The 20899-nt window shown below is 35.4% G+C and overlaps 1 protein-coding gene and 1 non-coding gene across 2 annotated transcripts; both read right to left on the bottom strand.

Annotated features, from left to right (window-relative positions):
• Positions 1–10476: 10476 nt before the first annotated feature.
• Positions 10477–14545, bottom strand: LOC139846625 (chaperone protein dnaJ 15-like). The gene is made up of 11 exons (XM_071836099.1): positions 14149–14545; positions 13088–13211; positions 12921–13003; positions 12716–12827; positions 12525–12629; positions 12385–12435; positions 12167–12256; positions 11778–11886; positions 11549–11697; positions 11355–11408; positions 10477–10903 (listed from the first exon to the last, which is right to left on the bottom strand). The coding sequence occupies exons 1-11, from the start codon at positions 14298–14300 to the stop codon at positions 10697–10699; spliced, it is 1236 nt and encodes a 411-aa protein (XP_071692200.1). The 5' UTR covers positions 14301–14545; the 3' UTR covers positions 10477–10696.
• Positions 14546–17264: 2719 nt separating this feature from the next.
• On the bottom strand, positions 17265–17346 carry TRNAS-UGA (transfer RNA serine (anticodon UGA)). The gene has a single exon. It is a non-coding gene; the product is annotated as a tRNA-Ser (tRNA).
• Positions 17347–20899: the final 3553 nt, after the last annotated feature.

Below are 20899 nucleotides of genomic sequence, written 5' to 3'. Positions count from 1 at the left end.
TTCGTAAAATTCCGGTGGTTAATGAGTTTGAAGACGTTTTTTCGAATGAGTTACCGGGTGTTCCGGCGGAAAGACAAGTAGAATTTCGCATTGAGTTGGTTCCGGGAGCTACTCCCATTGCTAAAACTCCTTATCGTTTAGCGCCGACGGAAATTCAAGAGTTGTTAAATCAAACCCAAGAGTTGCTTGAAAAGGGTTTCATTCGACCGAGCTCCTCGCCATGGGGTGCTCCGGTCTTGTTTGTGAAAAAGAAAGATGAAAGTATGCGGATGTGCATCGATTATCGGGAGTTGAACAAAGTGACGATCAAGAATCGTTATCCATTACCTAGGATTGACGATTTGTTTGACCAACTCCAAGGTGCAACGTATTTTTCTAAGATTGACTTACGGTCCGGCTATCATCAAGTGCGGGTCCGTGAGGAAGACATAGAGAAAACGGCTTTTCGAACGCGTTATTGGTATTTCGAGTTTGTAGTTATGCCTTTTGGTCTTACGAATGCACCGGCGGCATTCATGGATCTTATGAACCAAGTGTGCTAACCTATGTTGGACAAGTCGGTAATTATGTTCATCGACGACATACTTGTTTATTCTAAGAGTATGAAGGAACATGAGCACCATTTGCGTGAAGTGTTGAAGACATTGCGGAAGGAGAAGTTGTATGCAAAATTCTCCAAATGTGAATTTTGGCTAAGGGAAGTTCAATTCCTTGGCCATATTGTGAATCGAGAAGGAATTCAAGTAGACCCGGGGAAGATAGAAACGGTGAAGAGTTGGGGACAACCGACTACGCCTACGGAAATCCGAAGCTTTCTCGGATTGGCCGGTTATTATCGTCGGTTCATCCAAGACTTTTCTAAGATTGCTTCTCCTTTGACTAAATTGACGAGGAAGAATGTAAGGTTCAATTGGGAGAACGAGCAAGAAATCGCTTTTCAATTGTTAAAAGAGAAATTGTGTCAAGCTCAGGTGTTAGTGTTGCCGAAAGGGGTAGAAGACATGACAGTTTATTGTGATGCTTCTTTAAATGGGCTCGGGTGTGTTTTGATGCAAAGAGGTAAAGTCATCGCTTACGCCTCTCGACAATTAAAGAAACACGAAAAGAGATACCCGACTCACGATCTTGAATTGGTGGCGGTGGTTCATGCGTTAAAAATTTGGCGCCACTACTTGTATGGTGTCAAGTGTACGATTTATTCGGACCATAAGAGTTTGAAACATCTCTTTACTCAACGAGATTTGAATTATCGTCAACGTAGGTGGATGGATGTGGTAAAGGATTATGATTGTGAGATACTTTACCATCCGGAAAAGGCGAACGTGGTCGCGGATGCGTTGAGTCGAAAGAGTCAACATCCGGCGATACGAGTAGGATCGTTACGCATGATTATTACTAACGATTTCCTTGTAAAGCTTGGTGAGATTCAAATAGAAGCGTATGTTCACAACAAGCATGAAGAGCGGATTGTGGGGCAAACGGAGTTTATTACTATGGGCTTGCGTGGTTTGTTGTCATTTCAAGGAAGAGTGTGGGTACCTAAGATGGGTGGTAACTGACAAGTGCTACTAGATGAAGCACATAAGTCAAAGTATTCCATTCATCCGGGTGCAACAAAGATGTACTATGATTTGAGGAAAGATTATTGGTGGCCCGGTATGAAACGTGATGTGGTTAAGTATGTTGAACAATGCGTCACATGTTTGCAAGTTAAAGCCGAACACCAAAAGCCGTATGGTAAGTTACAACCCTTGGAAGTCCCGAAATGGAAATGGGAGCACATTACCATGGACTTCATTACTAAGTTATCGAAGACGGCGAGAACCCAATATGATACGATTTGGGTGATAGTTGATCGATTGACGAAAAGTGCTTTGTTTCTTCCCATTCGGGAAACGATATCATCGGAGACTTTATCCAAGTTGTTTATCAAGGAGGTGATATCAAGACATGGGGTTCCTATATCTATTGTTTCGGATCGAGATACTCGTTTTACGTCCCGGTTTTGGAACAAGTTTCATGAAGATATGGGTACTCAATTGAAAATGAGCACGGCGTATCATCCTCAAACGGACGGTCAAACCGAGCGTACGAACCAAACGTTGGAGGATATGTTAAGGGTGTGTATTATTGATTTTGGTGGAAGTTGGGATGAGCACTTGCCATTGGTGGAATTCTCGTACAATAATAGTTACCACACTAGTATTGGAATGCCACCGTATGAGATGCTTTACGGGCGTAGGTGTCGAACTCCCATTTGTTGGGGAGAAGTGGGTTAAAGAGAGATCGGGAGTTCCGATTTGGTCTTGGAGACGAATAGTAAGATTGAAATGATTCGGGCTCAACTTAAAGCGGCACAAGATAGACAAAAGTCTTATGCCGATAAAGGTAGGAGAACGATTGAGTTTCAAGAAGGTGACATGGTGATGCTTAAGGTTTCTCCATGGAAGGGTGTTATTCGGTTTCGAAAGTGAGGAAAGTTAGCTCCTCGGTTTATTGGTCCTTTCAAGGTTTTGGCACGTGTTGGTGAGGTTGCTTATCGACTAGAGTTACCCGAAGAACTTGCGGGAATCCATAACACGTTTCATGTTTCCCATCTTCGTAAGTGTCTTGCGGATGACTCGACTTGGGTGCCTTTAGATGAGATTACGTTGAATAACAAGCTAGAGTATGCGGAAGAACCGGTTGCAATCCTTGATGAGAAGGTTAAGATGTTGCGGAACAAGGAAGTTAGAACTTTCAAGGTGCAATGGCGACATCGAAAGGGGTCCGAGTTTACATGGGATTCCGAAGAGTTTGTATTGGTCTATCTTCCGGCTTGTCATGAGGCTTGGATCGCGAGGACGCGCTCCGATACAAGTGGGGGAGAGTTGTAACATCCCGTTTTTCCCGTACGTATTGAAAGGTACATACTAAATCATTTGTACATTTATAACTCGCTAGCTTATGTGTAAATGTATGAATATACGTATAGATATATATATATATATGTATACTTGATAATGTATGCATATGCAAGTCTATACGTGGGTTTAGTTAGCGTTAAGTCTTGTGAGACTATTGTTGAAGGCTAGGTGAAAATAGGAAGCGGGTTTGGAATGTACAAATTAAATTAAGTCGAAACTTGTTTATGATGGTCGAACTGTCCAAATGCAGTCTTATACCGCGCCGCGACAATTGGGTCCGCGCCGCGGCATTGCAAGCATTTCCAGATCAGAAGTCAGGTTAACAAGGATCATTTTTCCTTCAATATGTCGCGCCGCGACAAATGGGCCGCGCCGCGGCAATGCTGCTGGACAGACTCCGGTTTTAGCTCAATTTAAATGACTTTAAGGGGCAAATTGGTAATTTGGCGTATAAATCTGATGGGAGCATTAAATCCCAACCACTCATCCATTTCATTTAATTTCTTTTCCCTTTTCTTTCTATTTTCTCTCCCAAAACTTAAAACCCAATTGAATTAAAGGTGAGATTTGGGAGTGAAGGATTGAGGGTTGATCTTTGGAGCAAGAATTAAAGTTGTTCCTCTTGTCTCTAGCTACGCGTTGATAGTCTCGGTAAGTTTCAACTCTAAGTTTTGAGTTTAATTGGTTAATGGCTAGGGTTTTGGTTACTAGAGACTTGTTTGACACATTTGAGGATAAAATGGGTGAATTTGGGTTATGTTGTTGTAATGAAACCCTAATAGCCACAAGCTAGGGTTTGGTCTAATGAAAATAGGATGTGTAAGTGTTAATGGTGTTATTAAGCATTAAACACTTGTTAACATGTTGTTGAAATGGTAAATGGGTCATGTTTGACAAGTTTGGTAGTGTAAGAATTAAAATGGATCAAAAGAGTAATGTTGACCTAGTTTGGGTGAATTGGGTATGGATTACCCTAAGTTAGTGCTAGTTGAAGTTACTAGACTTTAATTCACTAGCTTTAGTGATTAAAGTCGAGTCTTGGCCATTAAAGGGGAGGTTGTGGTGTGTTTGAGTCATTTAATGCGAGTTGGGTCATTAAATGCTCAAGTGGGTGTAATGTGGTTAATTCCACTAGTTGTGTATTGAAATTGTACTTAATGTATTAGGTACTTTGCTTTGAAGCTCGGAAGTGCACAATCATCACCGAAGTGTTAAGGTGAGTGGAATAATTATATGCGTGCATATATGATGTATTTATTTGTGTAGTTGAGTTGTGAAGTGTCGACGTGTTAAGACACCACTCCTCACGTGGCGAGTGAAGTGTCGATGTGTTAAGACACCACTCGGGAGTGAAGTATCGATGTGTTAAGATGCCACTCCGAGAGATGTAACGAGTGAAGTGTCGATGTGCTAAGACACCACTCGGGGTGAAGTGTCGAAGTGTTAAGGCACCACTCGGGGTGAAGTATCGACGTGTTAAGATGCCACCCGTGGGGTTAGTGTACGAAGTGTTAAGTGCACTAATGGTTGTTATGAACTCCGACGGTCTTTAAACACTGTTCCCTCGTTCGTTTGGTTAACCATGGTTGTGTGTGTGTGGATTGTAGCATATTATATTGTTTAAACTATATGCTATTGTTATGCTAGCTCGTATGGTGGAAGGTTTAGTGTTATACTTGAAATGGTATGATTACTTATAATGCTAGCATGTATTCGGTAAATGCGTAAGTGATTGCAAGTAAGTAGGTTGTATATGTAAACGTATAATAGTTGCACTCACTAAGCATTAGCTTACCCCTCTCGTTGTTTATCTTTTTAGATGCAGGTGTGGACAAGGGCAAGGGGGTTGTTGGGCACTAGGTGTCCCTTGATGATGTTATGTTGGAGCTTTTGGAAGTTGGCCTAACGTTTTGGGTAGTTTAGTCCCAAACCATGCTCGATGTGTTGTTTGGTTTAAAACTATCATTTTTGTATTGGTCAAACTTGTATCACATTCGTTAATGGCCTTTGTGCCTTTTGTAAACACTAAACTTGTTGTATGTTTTAACGAAACGTGTGGAATGGTTTACATATTTAATTGGCGCGTAAATGTGTATTATTTAAAAAAAATCTATCGTATGGAATACGGGTTGGGTTGTTTCAGGTAGGTAGCGGAAGCAAGAGCTTCGGGCCAAAAACTTTTCGGAACTTTCGATTCAATTAATAACTCTCTTGTCATTTCTAGGAGTAGTCAATTTTTCCGTTCGGCTACTCCGTTTTGTTCGGGAGTATGAGCACAAGATGTTTGGTGAATAATCCCTTTATCTTCACAAAATTGCTTCATTGACGTATTGACAAACTCACCCCATTATCGGATCTTAAATTTGTATATTTTTATTAAACTGAGTTTGTATCATTTTATAAAAAAGAGAAAAAATTTCAAAAACTTCTGACATGTGAGTTAATAAATAAATCCAGGTCATGCGTGAATAGTCATCAATAAATAAGACAAAGTACCGAAAATTTCTTCCCCCAACAACTGGCGCAGGACCCCACACATCAGAATGGACTAAAGCAAAAGGAACTTCTTTTCTAGTGTTACTAGGTTTAAACGTACTTCGGTGACTTTTAGCCAAAATACAAGTTTCACAATTTAAGTTTATATTAGACGAAAAAAGACTAGGGAATAACGCGTGTAAATATCTGACTGATGGGTGACCAACCTCCAATGCCATAACCAAGCTTCCATCGTAGGTGTTCCGTGAGCAAGCATCACGGTACATTGTTGGGTTACTTCGTTCACATAGTAAAACTCACCCCGTTCAGTACCACGCCCAATAATTACCCCAGTTCTAATGTCTTGAAGAATACAGAAAGTGGGGTGTAATAAAACGGAACAATTTAATTCTTTTATAACGTGACTAATGGATAAAAGTTTATGAGACAGGGTTGGAATATATAAACAATTAGATAATTTCATAGTTGGAGTAATTTCAATTCCCCCACCCCCTTCTACTTGTACCGTATCTGCATTGGCCGTTTGAATTTTATTAATTCGTGGTTTTGATTTGGAACAAAAATCCGATTTTTCAAAGGTCATGGTGTGAGTAGCACCACAATCAAAAATCCACTCATTGTTTTTATATTATTTGAAATAATGTTAGCTTCTCCGGTAAAACAATATTTCTTTCCTAAACTAATATCATGATTTTGGACTAGTTTAATATCAGAATTTTGGGCCTGATCAAAACAACACTTTGACTTTTGGGCCAAATAATTTCTATTAATATCATGATTATGGACAGGTTCAATATTAGATTTTTAGGCCAAGTATTTTCTATCCAGCCCACTATTAATCCCACCCATTTTCCCTTTTTTATAACCTGTAATAGAGTTCGTGATCACAAAATTAGGGTTCATGTTGCTCTTGTTTTTTTCAGCCGCATCCTCTATCTCCCTTAATTCTTTTGAAATTAAGTTTGATTTCAGATTGGGATTAGGGTTTTTCAACCCTCCCTTTGCGGCCGTTTGAGGAGTAATGGGATTCATCCCTTTTACTCTAGTGTTCTTTATTTGCATAGGTTTTAATCGAAAACTGGGGTTTAATCCCTCTTCTTCTATTGTTTGCAGGCAGTGAAACCAATTCGAGTTTTTTGCTAAGATCGACTGATTGTGGTTAGGGTGTTCCCTTTTTGCTTCAATCGATGGTTGAGGTGATAAACTAGGGTTTGAGGGTTTAACCCTCACCCATTTGGTCGGTTTTTGCAGTGACCAAGGATTTAAAGGTAAAATTTTACCTCTTGCAGTGCCATTGCAGGTAGCCATATGGTTGCCGCCGGCTGCCGCTATTGTTGTTGCAACTTTGTTCACCACTTTGCCATGTTTCTGGTTGCTCCACCATTCGGGATACCCAATTAGCTTAAAGCACTGAATTATTGTGTGTTGTGACTTACCACAATAAACACAACTCAGCTCTTGTGATGGTCGATGGTGGTTTGCAGTGATTGTTTCTGTTTTGGTGATGGAAGTAGGTGGTTTCTGTTTTAAAGGCTGACAGAGAGCACCCAGGTAACTGTGTTTAATACTTTGTACGCTCAAATCGTTGTAGCTTGTTTGATTGATTGAGCTTCCGTCATTATTTGACATGGCAACTATGTTTATCAAGCTATCGTCAATTCTTGACATGGCAGTTTGAAAAAAAAAATCTGGTAAAAGATTGAAGCTAAAAACAGATGTATTGATCCCTCGATCTTACACCGTTAGCTCTGATACCATGTTAATTACGATAATTGAAGGCTGTAAATTTGATTTGTATTGATCAGTTTCATAAGAGCTTGAATTGATATAAAATTGTTCTGCCTTTTTTTACAAGGGCAAGTGTGTTTATATACACTTAAGAACATAACAACTAATTCTAGTTTGAGGTAAGACTTCATTATACTTTTGGAACCACCTCTACAAATAAGGGAATATGCTGTTTTGGCCTGGTGCTTGTAGCGGTTGAATCTGTCCAGTTTTGTAGCTTCCAATTGAGAAAATGATGAAGAGTATCTTCTCATCCCATAAGTCAAATTACCATTACCTAAAATGGTAATTTGACTATTGTTGACTTTTGGTGACTTATTATGACAACATCACTTAGCTTCGCCTTTTGTGATTATATAACTTATATTGCTCTAATGACTTTTATAAGACCGGCCACCATGACCCATAGGTGATCAATTAGATATACGATGTTGACTTTTCAAATCATTAACGTATAATTTAATTTAATTTGTCATACTAAATTTTAATCTTTCTATAAAACATATTACCGAGTACTCTTTCATTTTTTTTTAAAGGCAAGTTGTTAGCATCGAATACTCTTATTTGTCACGCACGCACCCGCTTTTGGATTGTAACCCGAACCGCATTATAGGGAAGTACTCTCTTCATTGAAATATAAACTCAACAAAATTTATGAAACCTCACTAGCTTCACTCTCTAACAACAAACATTTTTGAATGGTTAAAACACAAAGTGCACACTTGATACGAGACAATTTAAAAAAGAATTATAAGCACACAGCGTGGAGTTGTTATTATGGCCGATGCTAGCTAGGTAGAGAAAAATTCTGCACATGAGAAATATGATTAAGATGTTTGCGTTTCATCAAATCGGGGTTGGCCAAATTACGTCTGTTTGGTTTGATATTTTGTGTTGGTTTGATACTTTGTGTGATCAAGGTTCTTCATTTCTTTGGCTGGCTTTATATTTTGAAGCGAGATACATAATACATGTTTCACTGCATATAACAAAGTCAACAACTTATATGATGATTGTGATTGGCGATAGCCTGTAGTGTGTACTTGAATATTTTATGTGCCACTTAACATTCATTCTCCGGATATATGCAACACATGTGACATGGTTTGCTAGAAGGGTTTGGATTGTCACCTAAATGACTTCTCGGTTGACGTTGACTTGGACTCTATCAAGTCTCGGTCCCAATAAGTAACATGGTATTCAATCGGTCATGTTCTCGTGTGGTTCTGTATTGTATTTTTATTTTTTAGACAATTATTTTTGATTTGATTGCCAAGGGCCGGGGAGATTCTATAAACTCAAGATAAAGCTTAAATTGTGGGATTTGTAAGTGGATAGGAGTGGGAATGGAACTATGTGTGCTTTATGTAAGCTATAACCAGGATTCGTATGCTCAATTATTTTTTTAAGTACTCGTTTTTTATACAGGTTTGGTTGAAAACAAAAAAGAAAAAAAAAATAATCCAATTTTTGTCAGGTAGTAACTTGCTATTACAAATAGCCCACTATTTGGTTGAAAACAAAAAAGAAAAAGAAAAAAAAATCCAATTTTTGTCAGGTAGTAACTTGCTATTACAAATAGGACAAAATTACGCGGGGGGTCCCTGTGGTATACCACAAAAAACATGTGGAGTCCAAAACATTAAATTAAACGTGGGGAGTCCCTGTGGAATCTATTTTAAACGTGGGGAGTCCAAACGGTACAATGGCTTGGCACATGACATACATGTGAGGGTAATAAGGTATAAACCAGTTTCTTTGGAAGAATTGTTGAATTGTAGCAATGGAATAAAAGCCCAATTGACCTACTATTAGTCCATTAATGGCGGCTTCGAAGTTAGCATCGATAGCTGCAATGCCGGTGGCTGCGGCCGCAGCATCCACCACCAATATCGTCCGCGTTGACGCTCCCTCGAACCGGTTCAACCCGTTTGCTCAGTCTACTAGTCCTCCATTTCCGACAACCAATCAATCCGATTTTGTTCCTTCAAATTCTGATCCTAAACCCGAAGTAGAAGATTTGAAAAGAGGTTTTGATGCTGAAGCTTTAGAAAGAGCTGCTAGAACCCTTAGACAAATTAATAGCAATAAATATGCTAAACAGGTATAAATGTGATTTAACTTCTTTTTTTTATTTATTATTATTACTATTTTATATTTTATTTATTTGTCATTATTAATTATTAATTTGTCTATAAATATGTTGAGAGCAAGTACTGTGTCTGTATATATGGAATTCATTAGCTGTTAGTTTAATTGTTGATTTTGATTCTATCGAATTGATTGTAAGCACTAATTATTATTATTAATTATTGAATAAACTTGGCTCCAATTGTTAGAATTGTGTAGGTATATATTGAATTGATTAGCTCTAAGTATACGCGTTTTTATTGAATAACTTGGCATAACAACACGTCCTCCACAACGACCAGTGAGCATGTTGAATTGTAGCGATTTTGGAGGTAATGCTCGATTGATTTTGCTGCTCCAAATTAGGGTTCTTTGGTGGATCGTTTTCTGGTTGAAGCAAATTGCATTTGGGGGATTAAATTAGTAAAAGAAAGTGGTTTATTACGTTATTAGCCTTACATGTATGTCATGTGCCAAGCCATTGTACCATTTGGACCCCCCACGTTTAAAATGGATACCACAGGGACTCCCCACGTTTAATTTAAAGTTTTGGACTCCACATGTTTTTTGTGATATACCACAGGGACCCCTCGCGTAATTTTGTCTACAAATAGCCCACTATTTGTTATTCATCCACTGTGTAACTCACCATTTGCCTTTATTTCATCCACCAGTTTTCGCAAGATAGACACTTTTGCTTATAGGTTTTAGTTTTTGTAAATATCTTTTATAAAGAAATTGTTTACAGTTTTTAGTATTCTTTATACAGTATACAACAAAATACATTTGGTGCCTTCCCAATAGCTACGTCTTCAACGATTCTAAGTTCAAGAAGTCTCACGTTTATGATAGCATAGTAGTTTCGACTTTTAATTGGTTGTATTCGCATTTTAATAAATGTAGTAATAACTGGACTGTGTAGTTACAAAACCTCCAAAAAAAAAAAAAAGTTACAAAACCCTCTAAACGCCATGTAGCATTGAACGGAGCGTTGTTTTGTTCTAGTTTTGTATTGTATTGTTTTGGTTTTGTATTGTTTTGTTTTCTCTAGCTCCTCGCTAGTTTTAATATAAATTTTGACATCTGCTGTTAAAAAAAAAAAAAAGTGATCAATGCAAACCAACAAACCACAAGTAAAAGTTCACCAAAATTACACTTTCAAATTTCACTATATACATGTCTCAAGTAAAAAAAAAATAAAGTCCAAATTCAAATAAATTTGCTGTTTCTGAAGGAACCAAAGTATAAGATATCATCAAATTTAAAGTCATTGTTTCATCCCTAACATCCATAGCAATTATAAACACAACAGATTATAAATAATAAATAATAAACATTTACCGACATATGAGCCAAAAAGGCGACTTTGATTATCTTTATGAACTTGATTTTTTATCAGCAGATAATTTGAGGCTAAGATTAAACCATCTCTTCTTAGCAGACTTATCCTTCCCATCTTCAACTGGGCTGCTTTCGTCACGGCTATTACTACCTCCGTTACTGTCCTTACTCCCAAAAATTACTGACCTGTTGGCCGTAAAAGATGATTGAATGTTGTCTCTTTGTTTCAGAAGCTCATCCACCTGTATTTAACAAAATTTAAATGGTTTATTTGTAGTTCTTAAAAGCAAATCGTAGCCCAAACTAGTTTATTTAATCGGATGTTAGCCTGTTTATATTTCCTTTTGAAAAAATCTTTGAAGATTTTTCTAACGACAACCCAAAGAGTAGTCATTAACGTCCTTAAAATGGTTGTACAACTGTCACTTTAAAGTCAATATATAACCAATGTGTACAAAGATTTTAAAAGTATAGTAAACGGCGGCAGTATTGACCGACTAGTCGGTTTGGTGCCTAGCCCGACCCGTTTCACTCAAAAACGTCAAATAAGTCGGTCAAACATGGTCAAAGTCAAAGTTGGTGAAAGTTAGGTCAATCTTTTTATACATTTATACTCATATTTTGTGCCCTATGCATATGTTTAAAATATTCATGTGTCTATGTGACTCTAAATTGATCATATGGTGTACTCACATTCTGCTTTTCCTGGGTGTATCTATTGGTCGCTTCTTGGTATTGTGCCACAGCCTGCAAAAAATCAAGCACGTATACGTATAAACCAATTCAAAAATAGAAAATGCTAAAAACAACAAAAGGTAAACAAAAAATAGAATCATTTAATATAGACGACAAACGTTTGAATACTTTGTACAATTTACTAAACTAACCTTTCTATACTCTGTTTCGAATTGACGTAACTCGGTTCTCTTTCTTAAAATCTGCTGTTCGACATCCTTTAGCTTATGAGTCGAGCTCTCGTATGTGGCTGCACATACAGCTTCTATTGTGTATGATGCAGTCTTGAAAAAATTATCACCTACAAAAAAAGTATAGTTTAATTTCACATATAGATTATCCCTACTTAAGAAGCTACCTAAATACAGAAGTATTTCACACCATAGACAGAAAATATGTGGGTCCCAGCTTTTATTTCCGACACCTCGCATGGCTGGAGACCTTCCAACCTTTTGAAAAAGGCAGCTTCTGGGTCCTTAGCCATTGCTAACTGCTCATAACATAACATAACACATCATTTGAGAAATACATTTGACCATTGACTATTGACCAATATACAATCTAAAAAATTATCGGGTTTAGACATGACCCGTTTTGACATATTCTAACCCGCCCGTTATGCCACCTTGACATTTTTGTAGATTGTAACAATGATGACAATTGACAAGCGCTTGTCAAGACAATAAATGTTATATCTTTTATGAAACAATTGTATTGATGAAAATACAAGGGTTAAACTTAAAATGATCATTTAAGTTGATGATACATACCGCATTAACACTTGAATCCATTCTATATACTTGAAAATGCAAGAAATACATCCCTGCTGATGTCACTTTTCCCGTCTTTTCACTGTCTTCCTAAAAAAAATTAGTTGGACGTAAAATTCAGGTTACTAATGTCATAATCATAACATGAATGATAAATATGTAACAATAAAGATAAACTATGATTTAAACTTCGTGAACGTAAGGGGAAAAGATGGTACCTGTAATGCCAAATTATAGCCCCCGCCATTGTCTTTCTCAAAATAAAGTAGCTGCAATATTAGACACATTTATTTATCCTTTTAGTTATTTATTTATTTTATTTTTTTATTTTAGTAAATACTCAAAAAACACTACACACCTTAAACTTGCTTTGGGCAGATGAAGTAACTCTAACTATGATCCCTGCCTTAGCTTGCTCCTCAGTTATAGTGACACTATAAAAATGAGCAGATTGTTTCTCTACCTGCAGTTACAACTCAGTTTAGTTAACATAAATGGGTCAAAATTGCCACCTCTAAAATAAAGTTTTGAACAAAAACTTATGTGCACCTTTCCACTGATTGATGATCCTAGCGGAAGGGGTTTGACTGTGATGATTCCACTCAAAGCATCTTCTAGAACATTGGCAGAAATAGTCGTCTTAATAGGAACCCCGAGCTTACTTAAACATAAAAAAGAGTAAATCAAAGAACATAAAAACATGTTTCATAATGAATCTTATATTCTTATATGAGAATTGAAATAAAAAACTTACCTGAATAACGCTGCAAACATTGTATTCACAGTTCCAAGATTAGATAAATCAATTTCCATGTCTGTACCATCAGCATCAATAGCCTATTTGGATTAAAAACATAGAAAATTTTAAATTTAACATTAGAGTAGCAGAAAAATTATATAATATATGTTGCAGAAAATTACCTCAAACCCTGAATTGTCATATTGCCTTCTTTTATCCGGATCAGATAAAATGTTGTACGAAAATGCAACCTCCTTGAATAATTCTGAAGCTTCAGGATTATCAACATTCTTGTCCGGGTGATACCTATTAATTAATCAATTATTCTATTTAATCACTTGATATTATTATATCCACATATTCCAACAACATAACATCTGTATAACCATAATTTTACTATAACTGATGAACTAACTACACGAGCAACAAATCACAAAAAGAGGTACTCAGGCTTTTTCTTTCGGGACAATGATCAGCAGAGGTGAATTCAAAACCCACAAGACCGATTTCAAAGAATACAAATTAACACATCAGCAAACTAAGTTCTCAATATGGGGCTCGCTTATATATTTGTAAATATCCAAGAAATCCATAAACATAAACGTATTGTCTAGAAACATAAACATAATCCTCATTTGCTCAATAACGCTAAAATTCTAATTTTAGTTCATATAAAAATGTTGACCGATCATAACTTTGACCATTTTGGATGGACTAAATCGGACTTTGACCAAACTAAATTCAATTTTGAACCATTAACTGATGTTGACCAATTACTTATTCAGATTTTGAAAACCGGATATGTCGGTTCCTAAAAAGGAGTAATCGCCATTAATCGAGAGTACTGGGTCTATCTCTCGTAAGCCGAACAGGTAAACGGTACCCGTTTACTTTTTTTTGTTGGTCATAGAGGTTGATAACCCGTAACCCAGTGTAGAGCATGTCCGACTCACTTAATGTTTGCGGCTATGAGGTGTTCGGCCTCGAACACCTGACCTTACACGCCAATTGGTGGCAAAATGCCCAGGCCAATTACAACGGAGCCATTGATACTTGCTTATTTTCTAAGCATATATGCAATATACATAAGGAATCACAGATAACCCTATAACAACCTAAAACTCCAATATAACAAATAGATTAAAACATTAATATTCAATATTACAAACAAAACTAAATTTTAACATTACAAGTTTAAGCAATAGTAATAGTAACAAAGAAATGAATGTAATAAAGAACTAACTTGAGGGCGAGTTTTCTGTAAGCAGATTTAATCTCTTGATCAGAAGCTTCTTTAGAAACATTTAAAACTTCATAAGGATCTCTACGGTTAACAACTGGAGCAGCAGCAGCAGTTGCAGATGAGGTTCCTCCATCGATTTTTGAACCTCCCATCCCTTTTCTTCTTTTTCTATCTATTTTTTTATTATTTTAATTTTTTTCGATTACGAGATTCAAACTTTTTATAACCACTGAAATTTCCCGAACTTATATATACAGACCCTGGTGTGTGTTGTGGTGTGGGATGACTCAAACGATGCACGAACTTCAGAACATCGGATCGCTTTATTTTTTGACTCGGAGAAATATGATATTTTTTGATCGCTTTATTTATGGTTTTAGTTTTCTTTTTTCTTTTTTAAGAAGACCAAGATCCAAACGTAAAATAAAAAAGAAATAAATTAAGGGGCCGTACATGAATTACAACCAGAAATGAATTGGTCTTTGATTTTTTATTATTTTTTTTTATTAATAATATCTAAATCTATTGTTTTTGTTTTGGTGTTGGAAAATAACCTCTTGATAAAATTATCAAATTCTCCATGTGTTTTTTGGTTTTATTAGTTTTAGTCCTTGTTTTACAAATTTGCAGTTCTCATCCTTAAATGAATAAAAACGTCCATATCTTCCCTTTCTAACGTTTGTTAACTCTCTGTCAATTACACAACATGTGCAAACTACGTGACAATTTCCCTTTATATTAAACGATTACCGGATCTAGTTAGACATAAACCCTAATCGATTTCATCACCCATATCAGCATCGATCACATACAATTTCATGGGTGTCTATTGTGTTTATGGAAATCAATCGGCTATTCGAACTTCAAGGACATCAAAGAACTCCAGCAGAAGGTTCTACTGTTGTGTTGGAAGTGGTAAGTTGCGTAAATTAATTGGTTCTGTTTTGCTATATAATTTTAATTCGTTATATTTCGTTGTACAGGATTTAAAGAAGTGTGGTTTGATAGGATGGGGCAGAACCACCAATTTATAAAAGATCAGATGACAACAAATTTGGAATTGTTCAATCCACAAACTAGTATGAAGACTTGTTAGTAATCCGTAGCTTGAAGATGTAATTAATTGTTACTTGGGTTGCTTTTTAAAAAAAAAATACATATAATCTGTAGTGAGTAATCTTAGTGTTGAATAATAGTTGTATTAATTTTATATATATATATATATATATATATATATATATATATATATATATATATATATATATATATATATATATATATTTTTTTTTTTTTTTTTTTTTTTTTTTTTGTGTTTGATGATGGCAGTTTGAAGTGAAAGGAGTCAAGGACTCCAGAGTTCTTATCGAGAAAAAATGTTGATGTGTTGGTGGTTTAAGTGTTGATGTACATGGAGGTATTGTGCTAGGATCATGAAGATTTATAGAGTTGCAGTTTAGAAGATTGAAGGGTTAGGTTGTTTGTGAATCGCTCGTAACCTTTTATTGAGTAACATACCTGGTATTGGGCTTGATTAAGGTTGCACACAGGTGGGAAATAGTTCAACCTAACTTTGCCATTCTACCAAAAGTACAAGGACTAGTTATGCTCAGTTTATTTTCTAGGGTCCTTTATGTAAATTGGTAGTTTAAAGCTTATAGTATATATAAACGAGTTTTAGGTCAATTTTAGAGTCCCTAGGTTATATGTTTCTCTCCCAATTTGGGCAATTAGGTTTTCTGTAATAAATCAATTTGAGCGACTGTTTGTTTGAGTAAAGAACTTCATTTTTTGATTATTGTTGCTATCCGATTACCATTTTTTACATGTTTCTGGTATTTTAGTTAGAACAATGATAATGTACTTGCTGTAGTTGCAGTTTCTTGTTGAAATGGACAATGATAATGTACTTGCTGTCTTGATTTTTTCCCTTGGATACTAGTAAATGTCAAGGGCATTTTTTTCCCAATTACATGTCCATAATATTTAACCACTATCCTAACCTTGTCAATTTTTTCTTTCTTCAAGTCTCTACTTGTTTCAGTTGCATGAAGTGTTATTCTCTCTTTTACTTCTTTTGTTGTCTCAAATTTTTTGGTTGCTCTTATGTTTCTTAACCTCGCCCTTTGTATATTCGACCTAAAATGGTTCGTAAACATAATTTCAATCAACACGACTTCATTAACCCAAGATCTACAATAGATTACAAATTTCAATCGAAATTTCGAATAATTATCACTTAGACTCCAACAATCTAATAAGTGGCCCGACCACAACTAATATCCACTAAACCAACTATAATCACCAAGTAGAAGTCCGATTTCGAGGTTAATTCATCATCTTTATCATGAATATCTTCTTTGTCATTCGTTAACTAAGAAAATGATAAGGAAAAAGAAATCACTGGTTAAGCCGCATACGTCATATTTATTATAATATTGGCATTATTCGAATAACTTGAAAAAAACACAAGTCTCTTTGCATGTTTACCCATTGGTAAAAAACAGTAAAACTAAACCAAAAGAATGGTTCGTAAACATAATTTCAATCAACACGACTTCATTAACCCAAGATCTACAATAGATCTCTTATGTTTCTTAACCTCGCCCTTTGTATATTCGACCTAAAATGGTTCGTAAACATAATTTCAATCAACACGACTTCATTAACCCAAGATCTACAATAGATTACAAATTTCAATCGAAATTTCGAATAATTATCACTTAGACTCCAACAATCTAATAAGTGGCCCGACCACAACTAATATCCACTAAACCAACTATAATCACCAAGTAGAAGTCCGATTTCGAGGTTAATTCATCATCTTTATCATGAATATCTTCTTTGTCATTCGTTAACTAAGAAATGATAAGGAAAAAGAAATCACTGGTTAAGCCGCATACGTCATATTTATTATAATATTGGCATTATTCGAATAACTTGAAAAAAACACTAGTCTCTTTGCATGTTTACCCATTGGTAAAAAACAGTAAAACTAAACCAAAAGAATTCAACATGATAAAGTGAACCAAGTCATATCCGGACGACCGGAGCCATTCATTGTTACATTCAACGAAATTTTGAGGTTTTATTGATAAGAAAAGCAAAAGAAAATTGAACGTCGACAGCAGGGTTCGAACCTGCGCGGGCGATGCCCAATAGATTTCAAGTCTATCTCCTTAACCACTCGGACATATCGACACATGCTCTATCATTTTGTTTTAACAAATCAATTTGTAAACATGAGCTGCATTTCTCTTTCAGTTAAGCATTTTCTACATTTTTGTTTGTGGCTTTTCTTCGTAGACAATCCAAACTTTCGGTAACCTACAACTTCCGACGTTAATTGTTTATTAAGGCGAAAAATCTTCTTCACTTTGTTAGGACAATCACATGACCAAACTTAACTAAAAAAATAAATGTTCTCGATGAGCAGGGCCGGTCCTGACCTTTTTGATGCACACTGCGACTTGAAATAAAATGGCCCTCTCATAGTTTGTACTTGTAACTTTTTGCCTTAATTATCTACGTGTGTTTTTTTTTTTATCACAAATACCCGTTGTTAATGGTCAATGATATTTTTACTCGATGTTATATAAATCAATTCATATCATGCAAGATGTATTTGTATTATATATATTAAATTGTTGTAAGTGATGAATGGATATATCAAAAATGAGTGTTGAAATGTTATTAGGCTTTATTCATATGGAGTAGTTGTTAACTATCTAAAGTAGGTATTTCTTTTAACGTTAGTCACTATATAGTAGATGTTGAGGGCAAAGTACTAATTACTTATATAATATTATGTCATCATATTTTCAAGTCGTTAACAATGTAAAAATAGATGTTCCAAAAATAATGCCGTTACTATCTATATACTTTTTTCAAACCAATAAAACGAAGTTTGATTACCTTAAAAAGAATTTGATCGGTTATTGTACATGAACTTAAGCATATTTTAAAGTTTTTTTATCAAGTAATTTCTATTTTTTAACTTATATTTATTTCTATTTTATATTTTATAATAAAAAAGAAATATACGAGTACTTCAATATAGTGTTAATGTTAGGGGGTTATATGTATATTGGTATAACAGTTAAGGATTATTTGTAAAATTATTATCGATGGAGAAACAGTTTATCTTCTTCATAGAATTCTGCAAATATTTTTCCCCAATTAAACAAAATACCCCATAACTTTTATTCTATCTTCCATAACTTCAAGACTTTAACTACATAAACATAGAAAATTTGATGCCCCTATCAATGTGATGCCCTGTGCCGCCCTGTCGATGAGATGCCATGCCCGGCCCTGTCGATGAGATATGGGTGATCAAAATGCACGTAAGTCATGAATTTGGTGTAATCTTTAAAAAGTAAGGACGACCAATCTATATAGTCTAATAAACCTCTAAAATGATAACATCATCATTAAGCTAAATTACCCTTTACTTTTCATTATGATGATGTAATAATTATATATTAATTTAATTAAAACAATAATACAAAATTTTTTATAGTAGGAAATATTAATTTTTCCTAAATTGTAATTTTATTTTCCTAAATAAATTTAAAAAGCATTTATTATTATTAATAATAATTATTATTATTATATAAATATAAATATTCAACTTTGAGCGAACTTTATGTTTGTAAAATCAACGACAAGTTTCTTAGTCGGAATCCTTAGTTCCACGAGACAATAAACTAAATGATTTTAACATTTACATTCACTTAATACCTAAAACATATTATTAAATTGTTTCGTTTAAACAAACTCGTGTCTTCACGGGTCATTTCACTAGTTATTTCAATAAAATCACATGGGTGATCACCAAGTAAGTTTTAAATGGGACAATCGGTGTAAAATCTAAAATATAAAAACATTCCAGTATGTAGTTTTAGAAAATTAACAAAAAAGACGGGTATAATTTACTATGGGTGTTCACAAAACCGCCAAACCGCAAAAACCGACCGGACCGTATCGATTTAGTTGGTTCGGTCCGGTTTTAAATATTGGCGGCCGGTCGCCGGTTTGAAAATTTCCAAACCGTGAAACTCGGTTCGGTTTACGGTTTCGCTAGGCTACCGGCCGGTTAAACCGGACCGGACCGGACTAACCAACTCATAAAATGAGAGGGTATGATCAGTAAGGAATAAAAGTAACTGAGAGACAAATATTACAATTGGATTGTCTGCTATTCAATTGATTTAGATCTTTTTCAAACTTATTTTCTTGGATTATAAAACAAAATCACTTAATTAAATATTAAATAATCATTAAAATAATATTATCAAAATCTATTAATTGCTGATGATATTATGACTTGTACTTGGGTACCAGTTCAAACTTGCCAAAACCACCTGAAGAAGATACAGAAGTGTTGCGAATGAGAGGTTTACCATATTCATGTAATGATCAAAGATACACGGTTGAACTAAAATAAAAACTTTGCATTTAACAAATCTCTTGTAACCCACATAACCCTACATCTCCAGTATAGGCATTCAAGTCTGTTTATCGCTACAACCATGAAATGCAAATTGTTTTGGCACCATTCCCTACTATCCCTACAACCATGTTATGCTACTGTAATATGGATAACAAAGAGAGAAAAATAGAACTTAAAACCGTCAAACTGGTCAAACCGAACCGGGCTAAACTGGACCAAACCGGGCAGTAAGACAACTTTCTCGGTCTGGTTTGGTTTCATATATGTTGAAACCGTGGATGCCGGTTTGGTTTGAGATTTAGTTGAAACCGGACCAAACCGGACCGTGAACACCCCTATAATTTACTCTTGAAATTATGAATAACAACCTTAATAAATATTGTTAACAAAAATCTCTTCTCTTCTCCGGTCGCCAGGTCAGTTTGTAGCCCATCTGCTGCTCCTTTCTCCATCCACCGCCATCTCGTCGGTGGTTTGGATTTTTCTTGCTTTCCGTTCTTAATAAGGTACCCTTCGTCCTTCTTCCTTTTTGGCGTACTGTGGCGACTGTCTTCTCCGACTTCACTTTCGACGTCCAGGCGACGAATCCGACCTTTTCTTGCTTGGATTCTGGGTGTTTCAAGTGTGTTTGGAGGTGGATGGCATTGGTTACGTCGTCTGGTACATCCTCCTTCTCTCGTCGTCGTCGTGTCTCCTCTTTTGGGGTGGTAGGCGACGAGTTCCGGTGGAGCTCTACTTTCCTTTTTGGTTAGACATCGTGTTTGGTGCGTGTGTAGTGTGTGAAATCTGTCGGTTTCCCGGTGGTCTTCTGCTGCCGGTGTGACAACCCGGAAATTTTTGACCAAATTTAAACTTTATCTTTAAATGATTTAATGTTTTCGACACGATAAGCAAAGTCTGTAATGTTGAGTCACGAAAGTTTTGGAACTATATTCATGTAATCAATTATTCTTTGACTGTTCTCGAAGATTCACGAACAATATATATATAACTTAATGTGCATATATATATATATATATATATATATATATATATATATATATATATATATATATATATATATATATATATATATATATATATATATATATATATATATATATGATTTCAAGTTATTTAGTAAACGATAGTAACATTCGATTATTGATTCGATTGATATTTAGATAAGTTAACTAAAACGTTTAAGATGAACCAGTAAAACACTAATTTGCTACAGTATTTTCGAATTTCTACAGTACCCGAAAAGCTACAGTGTTTTCGAAAATCACTATTTGCTACAGTAAAAAAACTTTGCTACAG

This window comes from Rutidosis leptorrhynchoides, chromosome 5 (genome assembly GCF_046630445.1).
Source record: "Rutidosis leptorrhynchoides isolate AG116_Rl617_1_P2 chromosome 5, CSIRO_AGI_Rlap_v1, whole genome shotgun sequence".
NCBI classification, from domain to species: domain Eukaryota; kingdom Viridiplantae; phylum Streptophyta; class Magnoliopsida; order Asterales; family Asteraceae; genus Rutidosis; species Rutidosis leptorrhynchoides.
This window is presented reverse-complemented; position numbering and strand designations above follow the sequence as displayed.

Excerpts from the sequence above, each read along its gene's own strand:
- LOC139846625 (XM_071836099.1), bottom strand. The coding sequence starts at position 14,300 with ATGGGAGGTTCAAAAATCGATGGAGGAACCTCATCTGCAACTGCTGCT. Across the intron at positions 12,436-12,524 it reads CTGCCCAAAGCAAGTTTAAG|CTACTTTATTTTGAGAAAGA; the intron begins GTGTGTAGTGTT and ends CTAATATTGCAG. Across the intron at positions 11,409-11,548 it reads TCGAAACAGAGTATAGAAAG|GCTGTGGCACAATACCAAGA; the intron begins GTTAGTTTAGTA and ends GATTTTTTGCAG.